At 53.6% G+C, this 20,403-nt stretch overlaps 1 protein-coding gene across 3 annotated transcripts in view; it reads left to right on the top strand.

Moving 5' to 3' along the window:
- Positions 1-20,403, top strand: part of MROH2A (maestro heat like repeat family member 2A) — a 63,521-nt gene that overhangs the window by 33,275 nt on the left and 9,843 nt on the right. For all 3 annotated transcript variants that reach the window (XM_056808137.1, XM_056808136.1, XM_056808138.1), the window contains exons 23-37: positions 245-364; positions 1,575-1,654; positions 4,991-5,099; positions 6,012-6,107; positions 6,511-6,615; positions 8,143-8,266; positions 11,058-11,173; positions 12,757-12,909; positions 12,994-13,148; positions 15,396-15,555; positions 15,715-15,908; positions 17,577-17,714; positions 18,357-18,471; positions 19,152-19,298; positions 19,380-19,562. In XM_056808137.1, coding sequence (XP_056664115.1) covers positions 245-364; positions 1,575-1,654; positions 4,991-5,099; positions 6,012-6,107; positions 6,511-6,615; positions 8,143-8,266; positions 11,058-11,173; positions 12,757-12,909; positions 12,994-13,148; positions 15,396-15,555; positions 15,715-15,908; positions 17,577-17,714; positions 18,357-18,471; positions 19,152-19,298; positions 19,380-19,562 — 1,995 coding nt within the window. The remainder of the gene's footprint in view (positions 1-244; positions 365-1,574; positions 1,655-4,990; positions 5,100-6,011; positions 6,108-6,510; positions 6,616-8,142; positions 8,267-11,057; positions 11,174-12,756; positions 12,910-12,993; positions 13,149-15,395; positions 15,556-15,714; positions 15,909-17,576; positions 17,715-18,356; positions 18,472-19,151; positions 19,299-19,379; positions 19,563-20,403) is intronic.

Genomic DNA, 20,403 nt, shown 5'->3' with positions numbered 1-20,403 from the left:
CCGCAGGGCCTGGGATCTATGGCCTCTGGAAAGGGGAGGCTGGGGGCCATGAGGGTGGCTGAGGAGAACATGTGGGCAGGCCAGAGGGGGTCTCCCCTGCCCCCCAGCTGCTCCATGGAGCTTCCCTCAATAGAGGGAGAAACCAGGGCCCCATACTGGGAGGACCTCGGGATGGTCTACCAGCATGAACACGGCTTCCTTTCTCTTTGGGGTTGTGGCTCCTGCCCCATCTGCGTGGACACAGGACGTTTCTCTGAAGATGGCCTTCATCCAGAGCATTATCCAGATCTGCCTGGCCCTCCAGGGTTTGGGCAAGCCAGACTTCGATTATATCTGCAAGCCTGAGCTCACCACTAACCTCATTGTGAGTTGGGAGAGGGGCTCTGCCTCACTTTGGGGGCCTGGGAGACCTTCTTGGGGTGGCCTGGGTCTGGTCACTTTACAGCCTGGCTGCAGGGAGGACCTTACCTCTGGAGCTACTGGATTCTGCTTCAGGGCGCTCCAGGAGCAGGGATTGGGGCACTGGACTCTATCAAAAGGCACCCCTGGGCTGGTGTGTGTGTGTGTGTGTGTGTGTGTGTGTGATGACAGAGACAGAAATGAGAGACAGACAGACAGACAGACAGACAGACAGACAGAGGAAGAGACAGAGAGAGAGGGAGGGAGGGAGGGAGGGAGAGACAAAGAGAGGGGGGGTGGGTGGGGGAGAAAGACACAGATGCAGAGATAGAGAGGGGGGCCAGTGGGAAACCCACACACAGAAACAGAGATAGAGACAGAGAGACAAGAGAGATGATGCATGGACAAGAGTGAGCCTGAGCATGGTGCTGAGATGGACAGGATGAAGATCTTCTCCCCAAAGTACTTTCTTTTCCTTATCAGGTGAAGGAATGATCTAGACTGCAGGGAGTCTGATCTTACAAAGATCCCAATCGCTGTGTTGCCATGGATTGGTTTCTTTTGTAATCCTACATATTTAATTTTGGACAACATGAGAAACATGAGCGGGCTGCCTCGGAGCTGCCTCTTCCTGGGGGCTGCTCTGGGATGGGGGTGCTCTGGAGACTATAGTCTGGGTGACCCCACTGTCCAAAGTAGAATAGTCGGATGACCTCTGGAGAACAAGCTGGGCTAACTCTGGTCAGTTTTATCTGGAGTGATGGTGCCCTGTGAGGGTTAGAGCCTTGTGTGGCATCAGAAGACAGGAGGCAAAACCCCTACTCAGATGTGCGCTCTGACTGGGGAGCGCTTCATTCTTTGTATTTGCAGAGTGTTGGCATGTAGCGGGTGCTGACTATGTGACTGTGGAGAAGTCCTTTGCACACTCTAAGCCTCAGTCTGAGGGAGCTGGACTTACTTTAAGGCCTCTTACAGCTCCAGACCCTTGTCATTTGACATCATTCTAATGGGGTGACTTGGAAACTCAGTTTCCTCACCTATAAAATGGGGATAATAATAGTACCGGCTTTATGGGACTTTTGTGAGACACCAATGAAATAGTACCTTAAAGGGCGGCCGTGCCAGCTACTATCATTGCCATCATCATCATCATTGTCATTGTGTGTCTTGGGCAGGCGATCCTCAAGATGGAGCCGCTGGACTCTCTGGTGTCTCCTGTGCGCTATCTAACGATGACTGCACTCTGGCATCTCAGGTAGGCTGTACCTGCACTCCCGGGGCCCTTCTCTATGGACAGGCAAGGCTCCATCTCCGAGGTCTGCCCTTGGAGCCCAAGTGGTCATCAGAACATCCTTTGCCTTCTCACGTCTGCACCATAACTAACTGTCCAGGGGACAGAGTTCAAGAAATCAAGACTGGGGAGGGAGGGTGGACATGAGGTGTTCTCTCTCAGAGTTGGAGATGACTGAAGGTTGGCAAGAGGCCTGGCCTCACAGGGGAAGGAAACTAGCCACCATATTTCCAGGCCAGGGACATTGAAGCAGGACCAGTCATGGCCCCGGCCACCAGGGCTTGCTGGTCTTTCTGGAAAGATGAGGCAAGAACCGAAGGAGAGGGAACCCACCATATCAAACAGTGTGACAAGTGTCCAACAGCCCACTCAACCTCCCCCTCAGAGCCTCCTGGCTCACATTTAGGAGCCCTCTGAGGTTTCCTGCTGACACACAACTGAACTGGGAAGTGTGGCCATCTTCCTTCCTTTGTCACTTATTGTCTCTCAGTGCCTCATTTTCTCCATCTGTTAAATGGGCAGATGATGGCAATGAAGGTCCCTTCTTGTTCTGAATCCTAGGAGCCCTACCTGGTTAAATAAGCTTTTGGTTCCTAACAGGTTCACTTGAGAAATATTTTGAGAAAGGGACATGTGCCCGCCTGAGTCCTTTGACACACCTTGGATCTCCTGGGCTTGCCTCATACATGCCTGGACTAGTTCAGGGGCTTACAAAACATGGGATGACGCAGACACTGCCACCATCACAGGCAAATTGATTCCCTGGAAACCACAAGAACTTCTCATAATGAACCAATGGGGCTCCCCGTGCCATGCCTTTAATGGACAGACATGCCAGCACTCCCCCCGAATGCAGAGGAGTGAAGTGCTGGGTGCGGGTGTGGGCATGTGGATGTTTCTGAGAGCCCTGGTGACAGGGGAGCTCTGGGAGGCATTGGGGAAAGTTCTAGACCCATGCCGGGGCCTTGATGGAATGCAGCTGAGGCAAGTTATGCTCGATGCCCGTGGTTGGTATTTCTCTCATCTGTGAAGTGGAGAGTGTGCTTCCTGCCCTTCTGGGATGCCTGAAGATGAAAGAGAGCTCAGGCGTGATGCATCTCAGGCTTGACATGAAATAGATGTCATGGATGACCTTCCTCTGGGCACATCTGAGGAAGCTCAGCTACTCTCTGTCGAAGGAAGCCACACAGAGTGCCCTGGCCTGCTGACCCCACTTGGGGCGGCAGTGTGAACGTCAGGGAGGGGATGTCTGGGGGATGTTTGCTCCTCCACTGGGCTCTCTAACCAGAGGCATGCATGATGCCCAACCAACTGACCTGGCAGCAATGTGGCAGGGCAGCACCTCTTTAGAAATGGGGACAGCACCCAGTTTTTAGTCCTTCCCGTTAGGGTTGTAAGGAGGTGACCACCTGGTCATGAGAGCTCACAGACGCCCTCACTTGACTCCCAGCTCCACCTTGTGAACAGCAGCTTGCCCTCCCCTCCACCCCTTCATTCTCCTTATGTGTGGCCTCTTCCCTCCTTGTAAGGGCAGCTCCTTAAGGGGAGAGAAGGACTGTCTGGTTCACCCACATTTGTCACTGCCACCACTCTTAGCAGAGGCTTGTCACATGGCAAGTCCATAATAAATGTCCTCTGTCTCCCTCTCTCTCATTTATCTGTCTGGTGTAGTGTACGACATCCTGTAAATAGCATTGTTCTTCAGCTTTTTCCAGACACTTCCAACCCTTCATGACCCCATTTGGGGTTTTCTTGGCAAAGATTCTGGAGTGGTTTGCCATTTCCTTCTTCAATTTACCAATAAGGAAACTGAGGCAACGAGGATGAAATGATTTGCCCAGAGTCACAGTTGTTAAGTGTCTGAGACAGGATTTGAGCGCCAGAAGATGAGTCTTCCTGACTCCAGGCTTGGTACTCTATCCACTGCACCACCTAGTATCCCCGGCATGATGGGCAGATTGAGAACAATTTGTTCCAAGAGCCATAAAAGGGGCTGAAGTGGACCCCATGAAGCATTTAAAGCTTGGTCAGATGTCAAAGACACCAAGGTCTGCCATTGCAACCTGGACTATCACTAGTCATCTTGGTTTTTGTCTTGCCACTGGACTTTGATGCCTGGAAGAGAGAGTGAGGCTGACAACTTTGTGACATTTTGTCTCACATCCAATTCACAATTTGAGTCAAGACATTGCCCCATGATGTCTTGGGGCCTCCTTGAAATAAAGGATGAACAACAATTTATCTATCCATCTATCATCTGTCTATGAATCTATGTATCTATCTATATGTCTGTTTCTGCCTGCTTGTCTGTCTCTTTATTCATTAATCCATCCACCCGTCCACTCATCCATCCGTCCACCCACCCATCCACCCACCCATCCACCCACCCATCCATCCATCCATCCATCCATCCATCCATCCATCCATCCATCCACCTCTCTCTTGACCATTCATTAAGTGCTTACTATATCCAAAGCCTAATGCTGCCCTTGTGTTAGGGGCAGACCAAAATAAAGTTCAAACAGGTGAAGCTGTGTTGGCCACCTGGGGGAGGTGAGACCCTGAGGAGATTTGGGGAGGGCTCTGAGCTCCAGGGAATGTTTTTCGGGAGCTGACTGACTGGGAGGCAGTCGGGGGAGAGGAGTGCTCTACACAGATGTCAGGATCCTATATTTACATCTGGAAATGTCTTCAGAGGTGACAAGTCCAACCTCCCCATTTTGCAGGTAAGGAACCTGAGGCTTGTGGAGATCCAGGCTCTTTCTCAGTGGGACTGGCTGGAGGTGCCTGAGTCTGGAGCCCTTGCCCTAGGGCACTTGCTCCTTCCACTGCACCAGGCTGTAGATTTGGGTTCTGGGCTAGTCTCTGGCCCCCCACCCCCCCACCCCAGCTGGGTGACAGAGGTGTGTTCAGAGCCTTGGCCTCTGGTTCTCAGGTTCCTCTGCTACTAGATGGGCTGGTATCGATTTCCTTCTCACTCAGACCTTCAGTGGACATCAATCAGGTCCTCGAGGTCAGGGATGGTTTCAGTCAGGGATCGTTGGAGCACTACTATGTGCCAGGAACTGTGCCAAGCATTGGGCATGCAAAGAAGAGCCATGCCTGGTCCCTGGGAGCTCCCCCAGGGCATGGCTTGCACATAGTAGGTGTTCCAAAAACATTTACAGATCTCACTGAATCAAGGCTTGATAGAGTCCCCCCCTGACCCTGGAAGTTGGCCACTGCATCTTCCTTCCACCTGTCTAGGGCAGGCCTCTTGGGCCCACCATCCACTTCCTCACTGTCTCTTGCTTTTCCCAGCAAATTGAGGCCTCCTTTCACCTTGGAGGAAAACCACGAGTTGATGGACAGGAGTCTCCAGTGTGTGTTCCCTCTCCCGCCCCCAGGAGAGGACAGTGAACAGGTTCAGGTAGGTTTTCCTCTCAGGCCTCTTCCTTTTCTGGAGACTGAGGTGGGTCCTGCATTGGACACCCTGGCCCTTTGCTCCTTCACACCCAGGTACCCTGCCTGAGGCCTGGGCTAGGTCAGGTCCTTTGACCTGAGACTACGGGAAAGGGCTGGGGGGGGGGGGTGTTACTCTAGCTGTACCTATGGCTGGCCTTGTGACATGGAATCAGCCTTGCCCAGCCCTTTGAGGCACTCCGTGCCCAAGACCCACCTTAGGCACTTATCAGTGGACAAAGCCTTCCCAGAGAAGCCCACGGCTCCAGGGAGCCATGCAGGGAAGCCACTGAGGAAATGAGATCCCCAAGGTGCCCTGACCTGCCTCAGTGAGAGCCCAACCCCCTCCTCCCTTTTCTCTTTCCAATAGGATCAGCTGTAGAGGCACCGTCCCAGGGCAGGGCCAGGGTCTTCTAGATGAGAGTTGCTGTTCTGGGAATTTTCCAGATTTAAATCCTCCCCCCAGGCAGCCTGGGAATATGTGTGGGTGTGGACTGGGCAGCAGGGGGGCTCTGGCATCAGCTGACCACCTTCCTCTGCCTCCCCGGTCATGGCGATGAAGGAGAACCTGGCTCAGGTCCTCTCCTCCCAGTCCGCTCCTTCTGCCAGTTAAACTAAAAATAATCACCTAAGGAGCCTGGCAGTGGCCTCAGGTGCCCCTGTCTGAGGGCTGGAGTAGCTCAACGCCCTTTCATCTAACCCCTCCGTCTTACAGACAGGGAAACTGAGGCTCTAAACGTCCACATGGCTTCCCCGTGCAGGCTTGGATGAGAGCTCCCACCTCCAACGTCCTCCTGGCATCAGGTGGAACAAAAGACCCCAGTGCCCTGTGGCTCCCTTTGGGTGGGTAACCCCTGGACATGTCTTCTCTTGGTCTCAGACGCTATACCAGAATTCCATGAATGCACTGATGGTGCTGATGGAAAGCCTTCTGGAAAGAGAGATGGATCCCAAGGGCCTGCAAGAGATATTCCATGTGAGCTGGACACCCCTAACCCCTCTCCCTGTACCAAAAGAAGTTGGCCTTGCCCGTGGCCATAAGTGGGGCATCGTGGATTGCGAGCTTCAGTCCTCCAAGCTCCTCATTCTCCTGTTTGTTGTTCCGTAGTCCGTAGTAAAGAAATGTCAGAGGACGGGAGGAGCTGGTTATCAGTGGGAGTTCTGAGGGCCCTTCCTGTCCAAGCATGTGGAAGGATGGCCAGATGGGGCCCCTCTCCTGAATGCTGGCCAAGTCCCTGTCCCAGAGTTGGTCCTCCAGTTGGCGATCACCTTCCGAGGCACTCTTACTCTGGGGGGAATGAGCAAAGGGGTCTCAGGGCTTCTCTTAGGTGACTCACCCATCCTCCTAATGCCTGGTGTTCCACCTCTGCCCCCTGCAGCTCCTCGAGAAGTGGTTACATTCGGAGAAAGACTGGGAGCGCGAGAGAGCGGTCACCCTGAGCCTTCGTCTCCTGCAAGTCTATAGGGAGGGCGTCACCATCCTGGTGAGTCTTCCTCAAGCTAAGCGCTGTGCTGGCCTCCCCTGAAGTGACATGCCTGAGCTCTACTTCTCCAGCTGGGCTTTACTCGCTGAGATGCTGGCCTCAAAGGGCTGAGCCCCCCAACTCTAGCTCACGCTTAGTTCTCTCTCTCTGTCTCTCTGCCTCCCTCCCTCCCTCTCTGTCTCTAATCCCTTACCTTCCATGAACAAGACCCTCCCTCTCTTTCAAAAAGCAAAAACCAAACCAAAACCCTCACCTTCCGTCTTAGAATTGTGTATTGGTTCCAAGGCAGAAGAATAGTAAGGGCAATGGAGTGACTTGTCAGGATAACCCAGCCAGGAAGTGCCTGAGGCTAGATTTGAATCCAGGACCTCCTATCTCTAGTCTGGCTCTCAATTCACTAGCTACACAGCTATCCCTTATTTTATTATTAAAAGCAGATTTAAGGAATCTTTCTCCTAATGAATATTGACTTTCTGTCTCTTCCTCTTGGTTCCCCTTGCCCCCACTGAACAACAAATGCCCTGAAACCTTCATAGAAAGCAGTGATGTTGATTCAATTTAAAAGCCTTCGTGCCCCCTGAAGGGCCAGTTACTGAGCCCCTCACAGCCTGGGCAGGAGCCCGGGCACATCACTTAACCCCTCAGTACCCAGGCAGAGGTCTAAGACTGATAGTACAGATCTTCATTGGGAAAGGGCATTTCTTCACCGGAAGCCCTCTGGGCTGGTGAAATTGCACACCTGGGCTATTAAGTGCAAGTTGTTCTTATCACCTTCTGGTTTTAGGCCATGATCACAGCCCAGGGGAACCCTTCCTTATATCCAAACGAGAAAGACTTAAACAAAACTGTTTGCCACAACTAATGCATCTTAATAGACCCATGTTGGCAAACCAGTGGCATGTACACTGCTCCCTTCCCCTCTCCATGTGCCCCTGAGGACTTTTCATCTGCCTCTCTGCCCTCCAGCCCAGTGGGAGTGCTTCCTCTCTCTTCTGCCTCGGGTAAGGTGGGGTGAGGGGGCTCACAAGCAGCGTGAGAGTTGCAGTTTGGGCACTCAGTCTCAAAAAGGTTCACCATCACTGAACTAGACCACATCCTACACCCTCACTCCTCACCTTCCTAATGAGAGGAGAAGAATGAGGAAGGAATCTTTCCTAATTAATTTTCCAGTATTCACATGGATGGGAGGCAAACTAAAATCTCTCTGGATTTATATTTGAGCCTCAGTATGAGTGTAATAAAAGCAGGAGATACAGACAGACAGAGAGACACAGAGACAGAAAGACAGAGACAGAGAGGCAGAGAGACAGAGTTAGGGAGACATGGACAGAGACAAACTCAGAGACCAGAGACAGAGCCAAAGAGATAGAGGCAGAGACACAGAGAGACAGAGACAAAGAGACAGAAACATAGACAAAAAGAAAGACAGAGACAGAAAGAGACACAGAGAGATAGAGACAAAGAGAGAAACAGAGACAGACACATACAGATTCTGAGGCCATCAGTTTTCTGCCTCTTACAAACCAGATCCCCCTGAAATCTGGCCAGTTTGGCACTCTGATTGGACTCCTGGCTCCACATACCTGTGATTCTGAAGTGAAGACCCGCCAGGCCACTGTCGATGTCATCTGCTGCCTTTTAGACCTCCAGGGTAAGAAGCCAGCAATCACCCCTTCCACTCTTCCAGGGTAGGGTGGGATGGGTGGTAAGAGCCTGGCTCCCCACTTAGGAGCTCCTACTCTTATTGGGGTGAGAAAGCAAAGACATATGTAAAGCTAATAGACTTGATTTCCCCCCTCATGTTACTTTTCCTCAATTACATGTTAATAATCCAACTTCTTATTTTTATTTTTATTTATTTAAAAAAATTTTAAATCCTCACCTTCCATCTTAGAATCAATACTGTCTATTTGTTCCAAGGCAGAAGAGTGGTCAGGGCTAGGCAATGGGGGTTAAGTGACTTGCCCAGGGTTACACAGCTGGGAAGTTTCTGAGGCCAGATTGGAACCCAGGACCTCCCATCTCTAGGCCTGGCTCTCCATCCATGGAGCTACCCAGCTGCCCCCCAAAACTAACTTATTTTTTTAAAATATTAATTTAAAATTCTCTCCTTCCCCCCTTCCCTAAGTTAGCAAGCAGTTTGATTATAATTGATATTTGTTGATCATTGCCCAGTATTGCTCTCATTGTATACAATGTTCTTCTGGTTCTGCTTATTTCACTCTGCATCAATTCATACAAGTCTTCTTAGGTTTTTCTGGCACCGTCCTCCTCTTCATTTCTGATAGCACAACAGTCTGCCCTCACACTCATATATAACAACATGCTCAGCCATTCCCCAGTTGATGGACGTACCCTCAACTTCTGATTCTTTGTCACCACAAAAAGAGCTGCTATCAGTGTGTCTGTACGGAGGGGTCCTTTTCCTTTTCCTTTGATCTCTTTGGGGTACAGACCTAGTAGTGGCATTGCTGGGCCAAAGGGGACACACTGTTTTGTAGCCCTTTGGGTCTAGTTTCAAATTTTTCTCCAGAATAGTTGGACCAGTTCTCGATTCTGCCAACAGTGTTAGTGTCTCAGTTTTTTTTCACATCACATTTATCATTTTTCTTTTCTGTCATATTAGACAATCTGATAGGTATGAATTATTATGTCATACTTATTTGGATGTGCATTTCTCAATAGTGAGTTAGAGGATTTTTTCAGATGACTATAGATAGCTTTGATTGCTTCTTCTGAAAATGGCCTGTTCATAGCCTTTGAACATTAATCAATTGGGGAATGACTTGGATTCTTATAAATTTGACTGAATTTTCTCTGTATTTGAGAAAGGAGGCCTTTATCAGAGAAACTTGCAAAGTTCCCTCCCCCCAGCCTCCTGCTTTCCTTCTAATCTTTATTTTTGAAGTCACCTTTTTAAAATTAAAATTTTTTTTGCTTTTGAATTTTATTTAATTGATTAATAAAGAGAATTTTTCCATGGTTACATGATTCATGTCCTTTCCCTCCCCTCCTCCCAACCCCCTCCCTTAGCTGATGAGCTATTCCACTGGGTTTTACACGTGTCACTGATCAAGACCTATTTCCATATTATTGATATTTGCACTAAGGTGATCATTTAGAGTCTACATCCCCAATCCTATCCCCATCGACCCATGTGATCAAGCAGCTGTTTTCCTTCTGTGTTTCTGCTCCCACAGTTCTTCCTCTGGATGTGGATACATTCTTTCTCACAAGTCCCTCAGAATTGTCCTGGGTCATTGCATTGTTGCTAGTAGAGAAGTCCATTACATTCAATTGTGCCACAGTGTATCCATCTCTGTGTACAATGTTCTCCTGGTTCTGCTCCTCTCACTCTGTATCAGTTCTTAGAGGTCATTCCAATTCCCATGGAATTCCTCCACTTTATTATTCCTTTGAGCACAATAGTATTCCATCACCAACACATACCACAATGTGTTCAGCCATTCCCCAATTGAAGGGCATCCCCTCATTTTCCAATTTTTTTGCCACCACAAAGAGTGCAGTTATGAATATTCTTGTACAAGTCTTTTTCCTTATTATCTCTTTGGGGTACAAACCCAGCAGTGCTATGGCTGGATCAAAGAGCAGACAGACTTTTAGTGCCCTTTGGGTGTAGTTCCAAATTGCCCTCCAGAATGATTGAATCCATTCACAACTCCACCAACAATGCATTAATGTCCCTATCCTTCCTTCTATCTTGACAACTTTCAAAAGTTTTTAATTTTTATATAATCTAAGTGATCTATTTTATATTCTGTAAGTGTTTTGTCACAGATTATTCCCCCATCCATAGATGTGACAGGGAAACTCTTCCATATGCCCCTAATTTGCATAGGATATCCATGTTGACCTTACCTTGGGGTTTGGTGTGAGATGGTGGTCTAAACCTTGTTTGGAGGTGGGAGTTCTCCCCAAGGAAAGCAATGGTCAGGCAAGGCTATTTGGGAAGGTGATAATTAGCGTCTCTGTGGACCTTTAAACTCTCCTGTTTGCAATTTATTTGACCAGTTATTGTTGTCTCAAACCAAATCAGTCAATGAATAAGCTGATGAGCATTTATTAAGCAACTACTATGTGCCTGGAACTGCGCTAGCCTTGGAGGTAGAATGAGAATAGGAATTGGTGCCTTTGCTCCCTGGGCTTGTGTTTCACCTAGGGATGGGGGGTACCAAGTGGTGAGAGTAGCCTGATAGTGTGAGGAGGGAGAAGAGCACCCAAACTACTGAGGGGAACTGAGGCTCTTGCAGGGGCCTGGACCTCCAGATGGAGAAGGGGATCTGGGGGTCCTCAGGCTTGGACACTGATAGCTCTGAGCCCTGGGAGAGCTGTGGGGAGAGATTCACAGGGGCCTTGGCCTGGGATCTTTGCCCTCTCTTCTTGGACTTCCCAAGGATTTTCACTGTATTTCTGAATTGCAGCCCGGCCCTGGTCCATACAGGACACGGCAACCGAGAAGGAGCTGCTGGACATCAAGGAAGAACTGAAGACAAGTGACATGGACAAGCTCTATTCCTTGTCCTCCAGGATTGCCAAGGTGATTAAGGCTGGTGGCCTGAGCTCCAGACGCACCGAGGCATCTGTCTTTGGCTGGACCCTCAGACCCAGCCTGTACTCTCAGCAGAGCCTGGCCACACTTTGGTCCTTTTGGTGCTCCCTGGGCATCCTTGGGTGCTGGCAGGCAGACATGATGGGGGCTCCTGGGTCCTTGTGAGTACTACTACCGCCACCACCACCACCAACATGACAATTCTACTGTTACTACCACTAGTTAGGATTTATCTAGCACTTCAGGGTTTGCAAAATACTCCCCAAATGTAGCTCACTTGATCCTCACAAGAGCCCTGGGAGGTTGATAATATTATTATCTGAATTTTACACATGAGGCAAATAGTGGGGAAGTGATTTTTTCCCCAAGAGTCACACATCTAGTGTCTGAGGCAGGATTTGAACTCAGGTCTTTCTGGCTGCTGTGACAGAACAGCCCAAGGAACTTTAGAGGCAGCCCTGGCAGGCATCCCCTTACCTCCTGGCTCTGTTCTCTCTAAACTGCCCCAGGATGCTTCTTCCCAGACTGTGTAGTCACCTCAGAGCTTGGTTTCAGCTTCTCTCTGGGGAGCTCTGGGTCCTCTTGGATGATGGCCATTGCTTGAGATTTTGTCTCTGGTTCTGGGGCACCAGGTCACCAGGGCCCCAGGGCCCCAGGGCTGTAGTCAACTTGTTCTTTTGAGCATTTGGGAGGCTCCTATTTCTAGGCTGGGCATCAGGGCCTGAGTAGTGACAGAGGACAAAAGAGGGCTCTATAGGAGTCTTCCATAGAGTGTGCCAGCCAAGAGTGCTAATGAAGTCACTGGTGGTAGGTGGCCACAGAGGCATTGTGCCTAGAACCAGGAGCTGGTGGTCCTGCTGCCCCCTCCCTTGATCAGGCCTCATCAGAGTTCTGGACTCTAGGGAGTACATTGGGGAAACTGGAGGATACAAGGAGGAGGGCTAACAAGATGGTGGAAGGCACTGGGGCCTCATCCACCTTGTGAGGCTCAGCATAGGGCACTGAGGATCCTTGGCTGGAGAAGAGGAGGCCCAGGAGAGTTGGGTGCTTGAGGTCTCCACTTCTCTGAAAGGCAGAAGAGACTGATTCTGTTGGGCCCTAGAAGGTGGGTCTAGGAATGATGGATAAGAACTGCCAAGAGGCCAATTCAGGCTTGGTTCCAGGAAAACACTTGCCCACAGTGACCGGCCCAAAGTGAGGATTCCAGGCAGCCCTGGAGGTGCTTCAGAGCCCTGATATTCTGTGACATTCCTGGGTAGACCTGGGAAGAGGGGTCCCCTCTGGAGGAACCGTGAACCTCCAGACTGGGGGTTCTTGACCTTTCTTGTACCCTCGGGCAGCCAGGTGGAGATGAACTTCTCCAAAGAGTGTTTCAGTGCCTAAAACAACATGCTTGGGCTCTGGAGGAGACCTGGGGCAATGAGGGCCACTAAAGAGCCAGGATGTCCCACCCAGGTGGAGAGCCTCTACCCTGGGCTTCCAGGGGAGACTCAGGCTTACTCAGGGATCCAGGGAGACCGAGGCAGGACTCAGGGCACCTTGACCGCTGGCTGGGCTTGGTTTGCTCACAGGTGATCAGCAAGGAAGTGCGGTGGGAGGAGCTGGTCATCCTGTTCCAGAGCACCTGTGAGAGCCTGGGGGCCACCAACCTCTCCCATGACAAGGCTGCTGTCATCTGGCTCAACACCATCCTCATGCTTCGGGGGCACGAATTAGAGGACAAGGTAGAGTGAGGGGAGGCCCGAGGGGGGCCTCGAGGGTGGAGGCTGCCTGCCCCCCAACCTGGTCATGGTCTCCATCCTCCGCAGGTGCCAGAGATCCTAAGCACCATCTTGGCTCACCTGCCCTCTGTGGGCCACCCAGATGTGCGGCGTCCCCTGGTGGAGGCTGTGCTTTTGCTGGCTCACTCCTACCAGGAGACAGTCATCACCTCCCTCTTGAGGCAGCCACTGCCTCTAGACAGGTAGGTGGTGGGGACTGGGGGGACCCAAGGCTCAGCCCGCCTCTGAGGGGTGCCAGGCTCCCCCATAACTATATGTGACTCCCTCAATTCTTGTTATAATTGGCATGGAGCTTCAGTGCACACAGCCCCTGGGCTCAGGAACTGGGTCCATGCCTGCCAGCCCAGCTCAGCTCTTATGAGCAGGGGGGCCCATGGAGCTTGGGGACTAGCTCAGGCACAGCCTGGTGGGGGCACCCTGAGCCAGGCACCCAGGCAGCTCTCTGGGACCAAGGCCTAAGAGGAGGCGCCAAGTGGCTCTAGCACAGGGAGTGCCCAGTCCCTACAAGACCATAGGTGCAATCTGGAATCCCAAGCTGAGACAAGATCACGCACACTCACATACTCACAGACACATGCACACACAGTCACACACACACAGACTCACCCTCACCCTCACATTGATTCACACACACACACTCCCAGTCTCCCAGTCAGACATACACCCCCACACATGCGTACAGTCACAGACTTTCACACAAACTCACACTCAGATACACCCACACACTCAGACACACTAACACACACTCACCCCCACTCATACACATAATACACATATATTCAGTCACACTCTCATCCCTCCTCCCTCAGACACACACACATGCCCTCAGACAGATACTCACACACACATACTCGGTCACACACACAGTCTTATCCACCCGCACACACACTCAGACACATTCATACTGACACACATACTCTCTCTCTCTCTCTCTCTCTCTCACACACACACACACACACACACACACAGACCTTCCAATTCCCCTCAGAATTCTTCCTTAGTTCTTCCTCTCTGTCTGCTGCATGTGAGCCCATAGGTTTTAGGGGCCAATACCCTTGTGCCCTGGAGGTCCATGAGCCCAAGCCCCTCATTGTAGAGAGAAGGAAACCGAGGCCTGTGGGGCCAGAGGATGTTGTTCATGACATACTTGGGGTCCCCAAAAGGCAGCAAGGAAAATGACACGGGCACAGTTGAGTGTCAGGAGGGCTCAAGGCCCTGATGGCAGCCAGAAACACTTTATTGAAAGTCACATCTACTTTTATAGCTGGAGAGGTTGCACAAATGTCCACTTCCACAATGAAGGCGAAGGATTGCCAAGGCTGGTACAGAGGATCTAGTTTACCTCATCGAATCTAGACAGAGTTTTCTATAGGCTGATACACCAGTATGTCAATATGTAACCATCTACCTCAGATTCCCAGAGAATGCGCACATCAGTGGTTCTTGTTGGAACATCCAGTTTTAGCAAAGGAGGAGAAGAGGGAGGGTCGAAGCCTCAGGTGAGGAATGAGCCACGCAGTTGACTTTAGCTGCACTGTGGCAGAGTCTTTGCTACTGGGGGGTCTTTGGAGGCCTTCCAGAGCTTTTCTCAATGGAAACTCCTGCTGTTCTCACGCTGTCCCCACATGAGCACTGGCCCAGGGTCACTCAGAGATCAGGAGCAGAACTGGGATCATTCCCAGAGTCACAGAGTTGAGTCCTGGAAGGAAGAGCAGAGAACGCTGGTCTGATGTCACTGGCTGAGCTGGGCACCCTCAAGGAGGGGCCCATCTCCCTCCTCATCTGGTTGGTTATTTTGTGCCAATTGATCTGGTCTCATGTGATATTAAATGGAGACCTACTGTGCATAGAATCCTCTGCCAGGGGCCCGAAGAGATCAATGCCCACTTTGACTGAGAGGTGACTCAGGGAGGGTGAGGGTGAGCAGAACAGTGACATGCAACAGGGCCCAATGGGTGCCTCAGAGAATGGCAGACGGAGAGGGGGAAGGCTTCATGGAGGAGGTGCCATCAGAGGATGCCCAGGAAGAGGAGGGGGGTGTAGGCTGAGGAAGTGGGGGAACTGCACTCATTAAGAGCCTCTACAAGACCTCACAATGGTTCTGGGCAGTGGATGCCAGGATTTCCCCATTTTGCAGTTGAGGAAAGGGAGGTAGGCAAGTTAAAGTGACTGGTCCAGAGTCCCTCAGCCAGTGTGCGTCTGAGGCCAGCTTTGAGCTTGGGTCATCCTAATACTGTGCCCCTCCCAGAGGGGAGAGGATGGGGTATGTGTTGGTGGTTGGGCTGGGGCAGAGAACAGTCTTGTTCTGTTGGACTGGAGGGTGCTAGGAGATCAGGCTGGAGGGCTGGCGAGCTGGGCAGGGCTTGCCAGGGGAGAGCCTTGAATGTCAGACTGGGGAGCCGAGGCAGCCATTGATGGTTCCGTTCCAGCAATGTCACCGAGTTGTGGGAGGCTCTGGCAGAAGATACGGCCTTTGCTCAGAAGATCCTGCATGCCCTGATGGCCAGGATCCAGGAGAAGAAAGCCCCCAGGAGCCGGGCCACCTCCAAAAAGGATGTGTGGCGGCTGGCTGCCGTGGACCCCATCACGGTGAGCCGGTGTGGAGCCCCGGGGCTGCTCCTCTGGGGTGGGCACTGGCGCACTGTGAGCCCAGCACGTGGCAAGGACGGGGTGCAGGCTGGGTGGCCCCTCCGTGGTGGGGACTCCAGTGGGGGTGGGATCGGGCACGTGGGCTGCTCTCTCCCCCAGGCGGTGTGCGCCCTCCACAAGATCACCATGGCCCTGGACAGCAGGGAGAAGCTGCAGGACATCTTCCCAGACCTGTCCTGCACAGTCCTCCAGGAGCTGAGCAGCACTTTGGAGCCCTCGCAGGCCTCCCTGCCACCGGACTCCTGGGGGGTCATCCAGACTGGGAACCTGCAGAACAAAACCACGCCGCGCAGGTAGGGCCGGCTGGCCTGGGGTGATGAACTTCGACACCATACGGGGACGCCTGCCCTCCCCACCCCCAGCCTCCCCTCTCAAAGGTCTGGAGACCCCGGAAACTCGTTCTGCCCTGCAGCAGCCATCAATCATCTTTGCTAAAAAAGTACCTACTGTGTGTCAGGCCTCGGGACACGAGACTGGGGGAGGGGGCGTGGAGGAAGACAACACGTCGAGAGTGGTCTTCGGGCCCTTTTGTGGGGGACTCGAGGGAAGTGGAGTCACGTGCCCAGGGAGGGATGGCTGAGCAGAGCGTGGTGCAGCCTGAGCCGGCTGGGCGCGCATAGGCGTGGTGGTTCGACAACGCTGGATGGGAGCGGGGGAGGGGCTTTACAAGCAGGTCAATGCCTTTAGCACAGACCCCCCCAGAGCGAGAAGGCGCCCTCTGAGCAGGTGGAATAGGGCAGCCTGGCATGCGCAGATGGTGTTGGGGAGGCCAGGAGGCTGCTGGGATAGGCCCTGGGAGAGGTGATGGGGCGCAAGCGTGTGAGTAGGGGAGGGGATGGACGGACCCAGGAGACGAGGTGGAGGGAGGAAAGGCACGGCACCTTCCCCATCTGGATACTGAGGAGGGACGTGTCTGCGCCTTCCCGGACCAGAGCGTGGTCTGATGATGGCCCCTCACTGTGCCCATTTCCCAGAGCATAAGACGAAGGCTTAGGGGGTCAGCGATAGACTCAAGTCACTCTGACAGCTGGAAGGCCTTATGGAGGCCCCGGAGTCCTTTGGATTCTTAGTCCCAGGGTGGGCAGGACCAAGGCCAGAGGATGGGGACTGGGCTATGGCTTAGTGGGAGAAAGCCAACCAGGAGGGTGTGCCAGGTCTGGCCCAGAAAGTAGTGTGCCCCAACTCTGCCTGCCAGTCCCCCTCCTCCACTTCTTTCCCCCCTGATCCCCCAACCCCCGCCCTCCGAGGATTCTAGGAGCGCCAGGGCTGACGGTTTTCTCTGGTCCCTGTTCCTCCTTCTCTGGCTCTGGCCAAGCCACCCTCCTGGTCAGCAAACCCTGGGGACTTCCTCTTGCCTCTAGAGCAATGCTTTGTGTGGCATTCAAAGCCCTTCATGACCCAGCCGCACCCCCAACCTTTTTCAGGCTTCTTACTCCTCATTTCTGGACACTGTCTTCCCCCCAGTGACCTTGGCCTCCTGACTGTACCTAGAATAAGACCTTCCCTCCCTCCTGCTCTCTTTTTTTAACCCTCTCCTTCCTTAATCCTGTGCATTGGTTCCAAGGCAGCAGAACCAGGCAATGGGGATTAAGTGACTTGCCCAGCATAACACAGCTAGGAAGTGTTGGAGGTCGGATTTGAACCCAGCACCTCCTGTTTCTGACCTGGCTCTGTCCCCTGAGCTGCCTGACTGCCCCTGGCCCTCCCTCCCTTGGGTCTGAGCATTCTCTCTGGCCATCCCCATACCTGCAATTCTCTCCCTCCTCTGCTTTCACTACAGACTCCCTAGCTTCCCTGAAGTCCTGGCTAAAATCCCCCTCCTCCAGGAAGCCTTCCCCAGCCCTGGTAATTCTGGGGTCTTTGGTCTGTCTGTAGGGGCTGGCCTCTGCCTCTTCTCATGTGCCCTGCAGTGCCCAGCGCCCATCACCTGAAGGGCTGCTCTCCTTCCCTGGTTTTCCCAGGCTCACAGTCAAGACCCTGCAGGGCATAATGAGTCGCACTGGGAATGAGGAGATGATGCAGAGCCTGATGGAGCAGAGGGTTTGGACCCTCCTGGAGGACCCCCGGACACACATTGATGGAGTCTGTCTCCTGGCCAGGTAGCCTGGATGAACATGAGGAAGACAGGGGCCTCTGGGAATGTGGCTGGGGCATGCCCAGCTGTGCCACCCCCATCCTAGGAGTCCCAGAGGTGGGCTGGGGGCTCTTCTGCCCTTCAGATAGGACTTTTATGGGGTCAGGTCCTTAGGGTCAGCTGATAACCCCAATCCTGAGGAAGGTGCCCACCTGGCACTCTGCCCACCATGCTAGGGGCATCACCTGGCCCTTCCTTAGGGTCTGGCATCCCAGGCATGGTTCCAACTTAGTCAGCCAACTTAGAAGTGGCCTCAAGATGGCTCCTTTGTGGTATCAGCCAGTCAGTGGTCAAAGGGGGATTGTGTGGAGGGAAAGGGCAGAAACGAGGCAATGCTCACATTCTAGCTAGAGGAGACCGCATGAGGGCACATGGGAAGACACAGGGCAGAGACAGGAGGTGGCTGGGACTGGGGGCAGCGGGACAAGCTCTGAGCAGAAGGTGCTGCTTGAGCTGAGTCTGTGAGGAAGCCTTCAAGGCTGTAGGTGAGAGCAAAGGCACGGAGGTGGGAAGTAAAACATTGGGAAGGCTGGTTTGACTGGGCTGTGAATGGGATCTGGCCCGGCCCCAGCTGGGAGCTTCTGCCACCCCCTCTGTGCCCCCTTAGAGCCATGGTCCTGCACGTCAGCTCCCATAGCCAGAGGTTTGCTCAGCTGCTTCTCCCAGGCCTAGACTCGGAGTTCTTGCCCTGGCGCCTCAGCACCACGGCCTTCTTCATGGAAGTGAGTCATGGGTGGAGGCTGGTAGCTTTTGGGCTCATCATCACCCCTCCTGAGTTTCTTTGAGGCTGAGACCCTCCCCTCCTCCTCCTCCTCCTCCTCCTCCTCCCTTGTGGGGTCTCTGCTCACAGCACCAGGGTCTACCCCCAGCTCTCGGCCTGGTGGGACCCCAGAGAGTCCCTTTGGGAGCTGGTGGTGGGGCTCCCTTCACCCTGACTGCCTGGCTCTCTTGGCCCCTGGCAGGCTCCTCATCCCACCCCTTAGGCAGCCCTGGGCAAACCCTCCCTTCTCCTCACCTCTGCCACCAGGCAGACCGAACACTGATGGGAGACAGAAATGAAAATGGCCCCTTTGGAGGCCCCCCTTGGGGCTGCTCTCCGGAGCCCAGTGGATCTCTGGGGCTGAAGGAGAAGGGCCAGCTGCTTCTCCCTCCTGGGGTCTGTCCTCCCCAGGGCCCAGGCTCTGGCCTAGGAGATGCCCACAGCCCGAGTGAAGTCAGACTCTTTTTCCTAAAATGTGTTTCTTTTATCCTGTGCCTGCCAGTGCCCAGTGAGAGGGACAGCCCTGGGCATCAGCTGGCCCCTATTCCTGGGCACCCTGGGTACCCACTTCCTCCCAGAGGAAGGAGAGGTTTGCCCAGAGCCCAAGAGGACCCTGGGTGACCTGGCCCCCTCTCTCCCCAGCTCATGTGTGACTCAGTTCTCCACCGAAAGAAGATGCTGAAGCCCACGATTTTCAAGCTGGCCAAGGGAGCCAGCCACATCCACAGCACCCTGCGCCTGCTGTCCACCCGGGCCCTGGGCAACCTGGCCATCGGGGCTCCCAGCAAGGTGAGGAGAGGGCTGGCCGGGCCGCTTCTGGGGCTCCAGCCACCACGGAGCGAGTGAGGCCCTGCTCTGTGTCCTGCCCAGGTCAAACAGTACCGGAAGCTGCTCCTGAAGAAGTTTCTGTGCTCCCTCAGTGACCCCATCAGCACCCAGGTGATCGCGGAGACCATGGTGGCGCTGTCCAAGGTGCTGGGGCTCATAGGCGAGGATGACTTGGGCTCCTCCTTCGAGGTCATCTCCATGCAGTGCAGGGTCTTCCTGGACGATGTGAGTCGGAGCCCCTGAGCCCACCCCAAGCAGCCCCCATTTTACGAATGGGGAAACTGAGGGCCAATGAGTGGTGAACTAACTTTCCTAAGGTCACGGGGGGGGGGAGGGGGCGAGAGCAGGGCTCAATTGGAACCCAGGCCCTTGGGCTGCAGATCCAGGGCTCTCCTTCACTCTGTGGTCAGTGGACTCCTTCTGGATTGGGGCTGGCACAGGATGTCACTTGCTTCTCCTTCCCACAAAAGTCGGCACCCACTTATTGAGTCCCTGAGGAGGCCCTGGGCCAGACACATGAGACGCTGCACCTCGCCCTCAAGGCGAGGGCGCTAAGTTGGGTGTGAAGGAGTTGAGAGAGGCCCGGATGGCTCCAGGGAGGCGAGAGGAGGGCTGCGGTGGGCCTCTGGGCCAGGGAGAATGGCTGGTGCACGTTTGGGTCATTTCTGGCATAACACACAGCTGAGCAAGGCTGTGGAGCTGGCGCTGTGTGGGAGCGCTGGGCTGTCCAGCTTGGACAGATGAGCTCTGAGTAGGGAAGGGGAGGCGCGGAAGGTGGTGCCAGGAGGCTTGGAGGCCCCACAGCTCCCTGACTCGTGATTCAGAGCCTCGGGCCGTGGGCAGAGAACCCGGTGACTGCAGCTGGGGCCTCCGAGGACGGAGAGGCACCGCCGGAGTGCTGGGCTTCCGTGGCCGTGACCAGGAGCTTGGCACAGTTTAAGGGCGAGGGGGGGCCTGAAGACCCAGGAGGCAGTGGGGGGCATCTCCCCAACCAAGAGTCAGGGCCGGAGGAGACCCCAGGACCGATATGAGCATGAGGCTTGCAGGCGTGCGATCCATTTGGACT

This window comes from Monodelphis domestica, chromosome 8 (assembly GCF_027887165.1).
Source record: "Monodelphis domestica isolate mMonDom1 chromosome 8, mMonDom1.pri, whole genome shotgun sequence".
Taxonomy (NCBI): domain Eukaryota; kingdom Metazoa; phylum Chordata; class Mammalia; order Didelphimorphia; family Didelphidae; genus Monodelphis; species Monodelphis domestica.
This window is presented reverse-complemented; position numbering and strand designations above follow the sequence as displayed.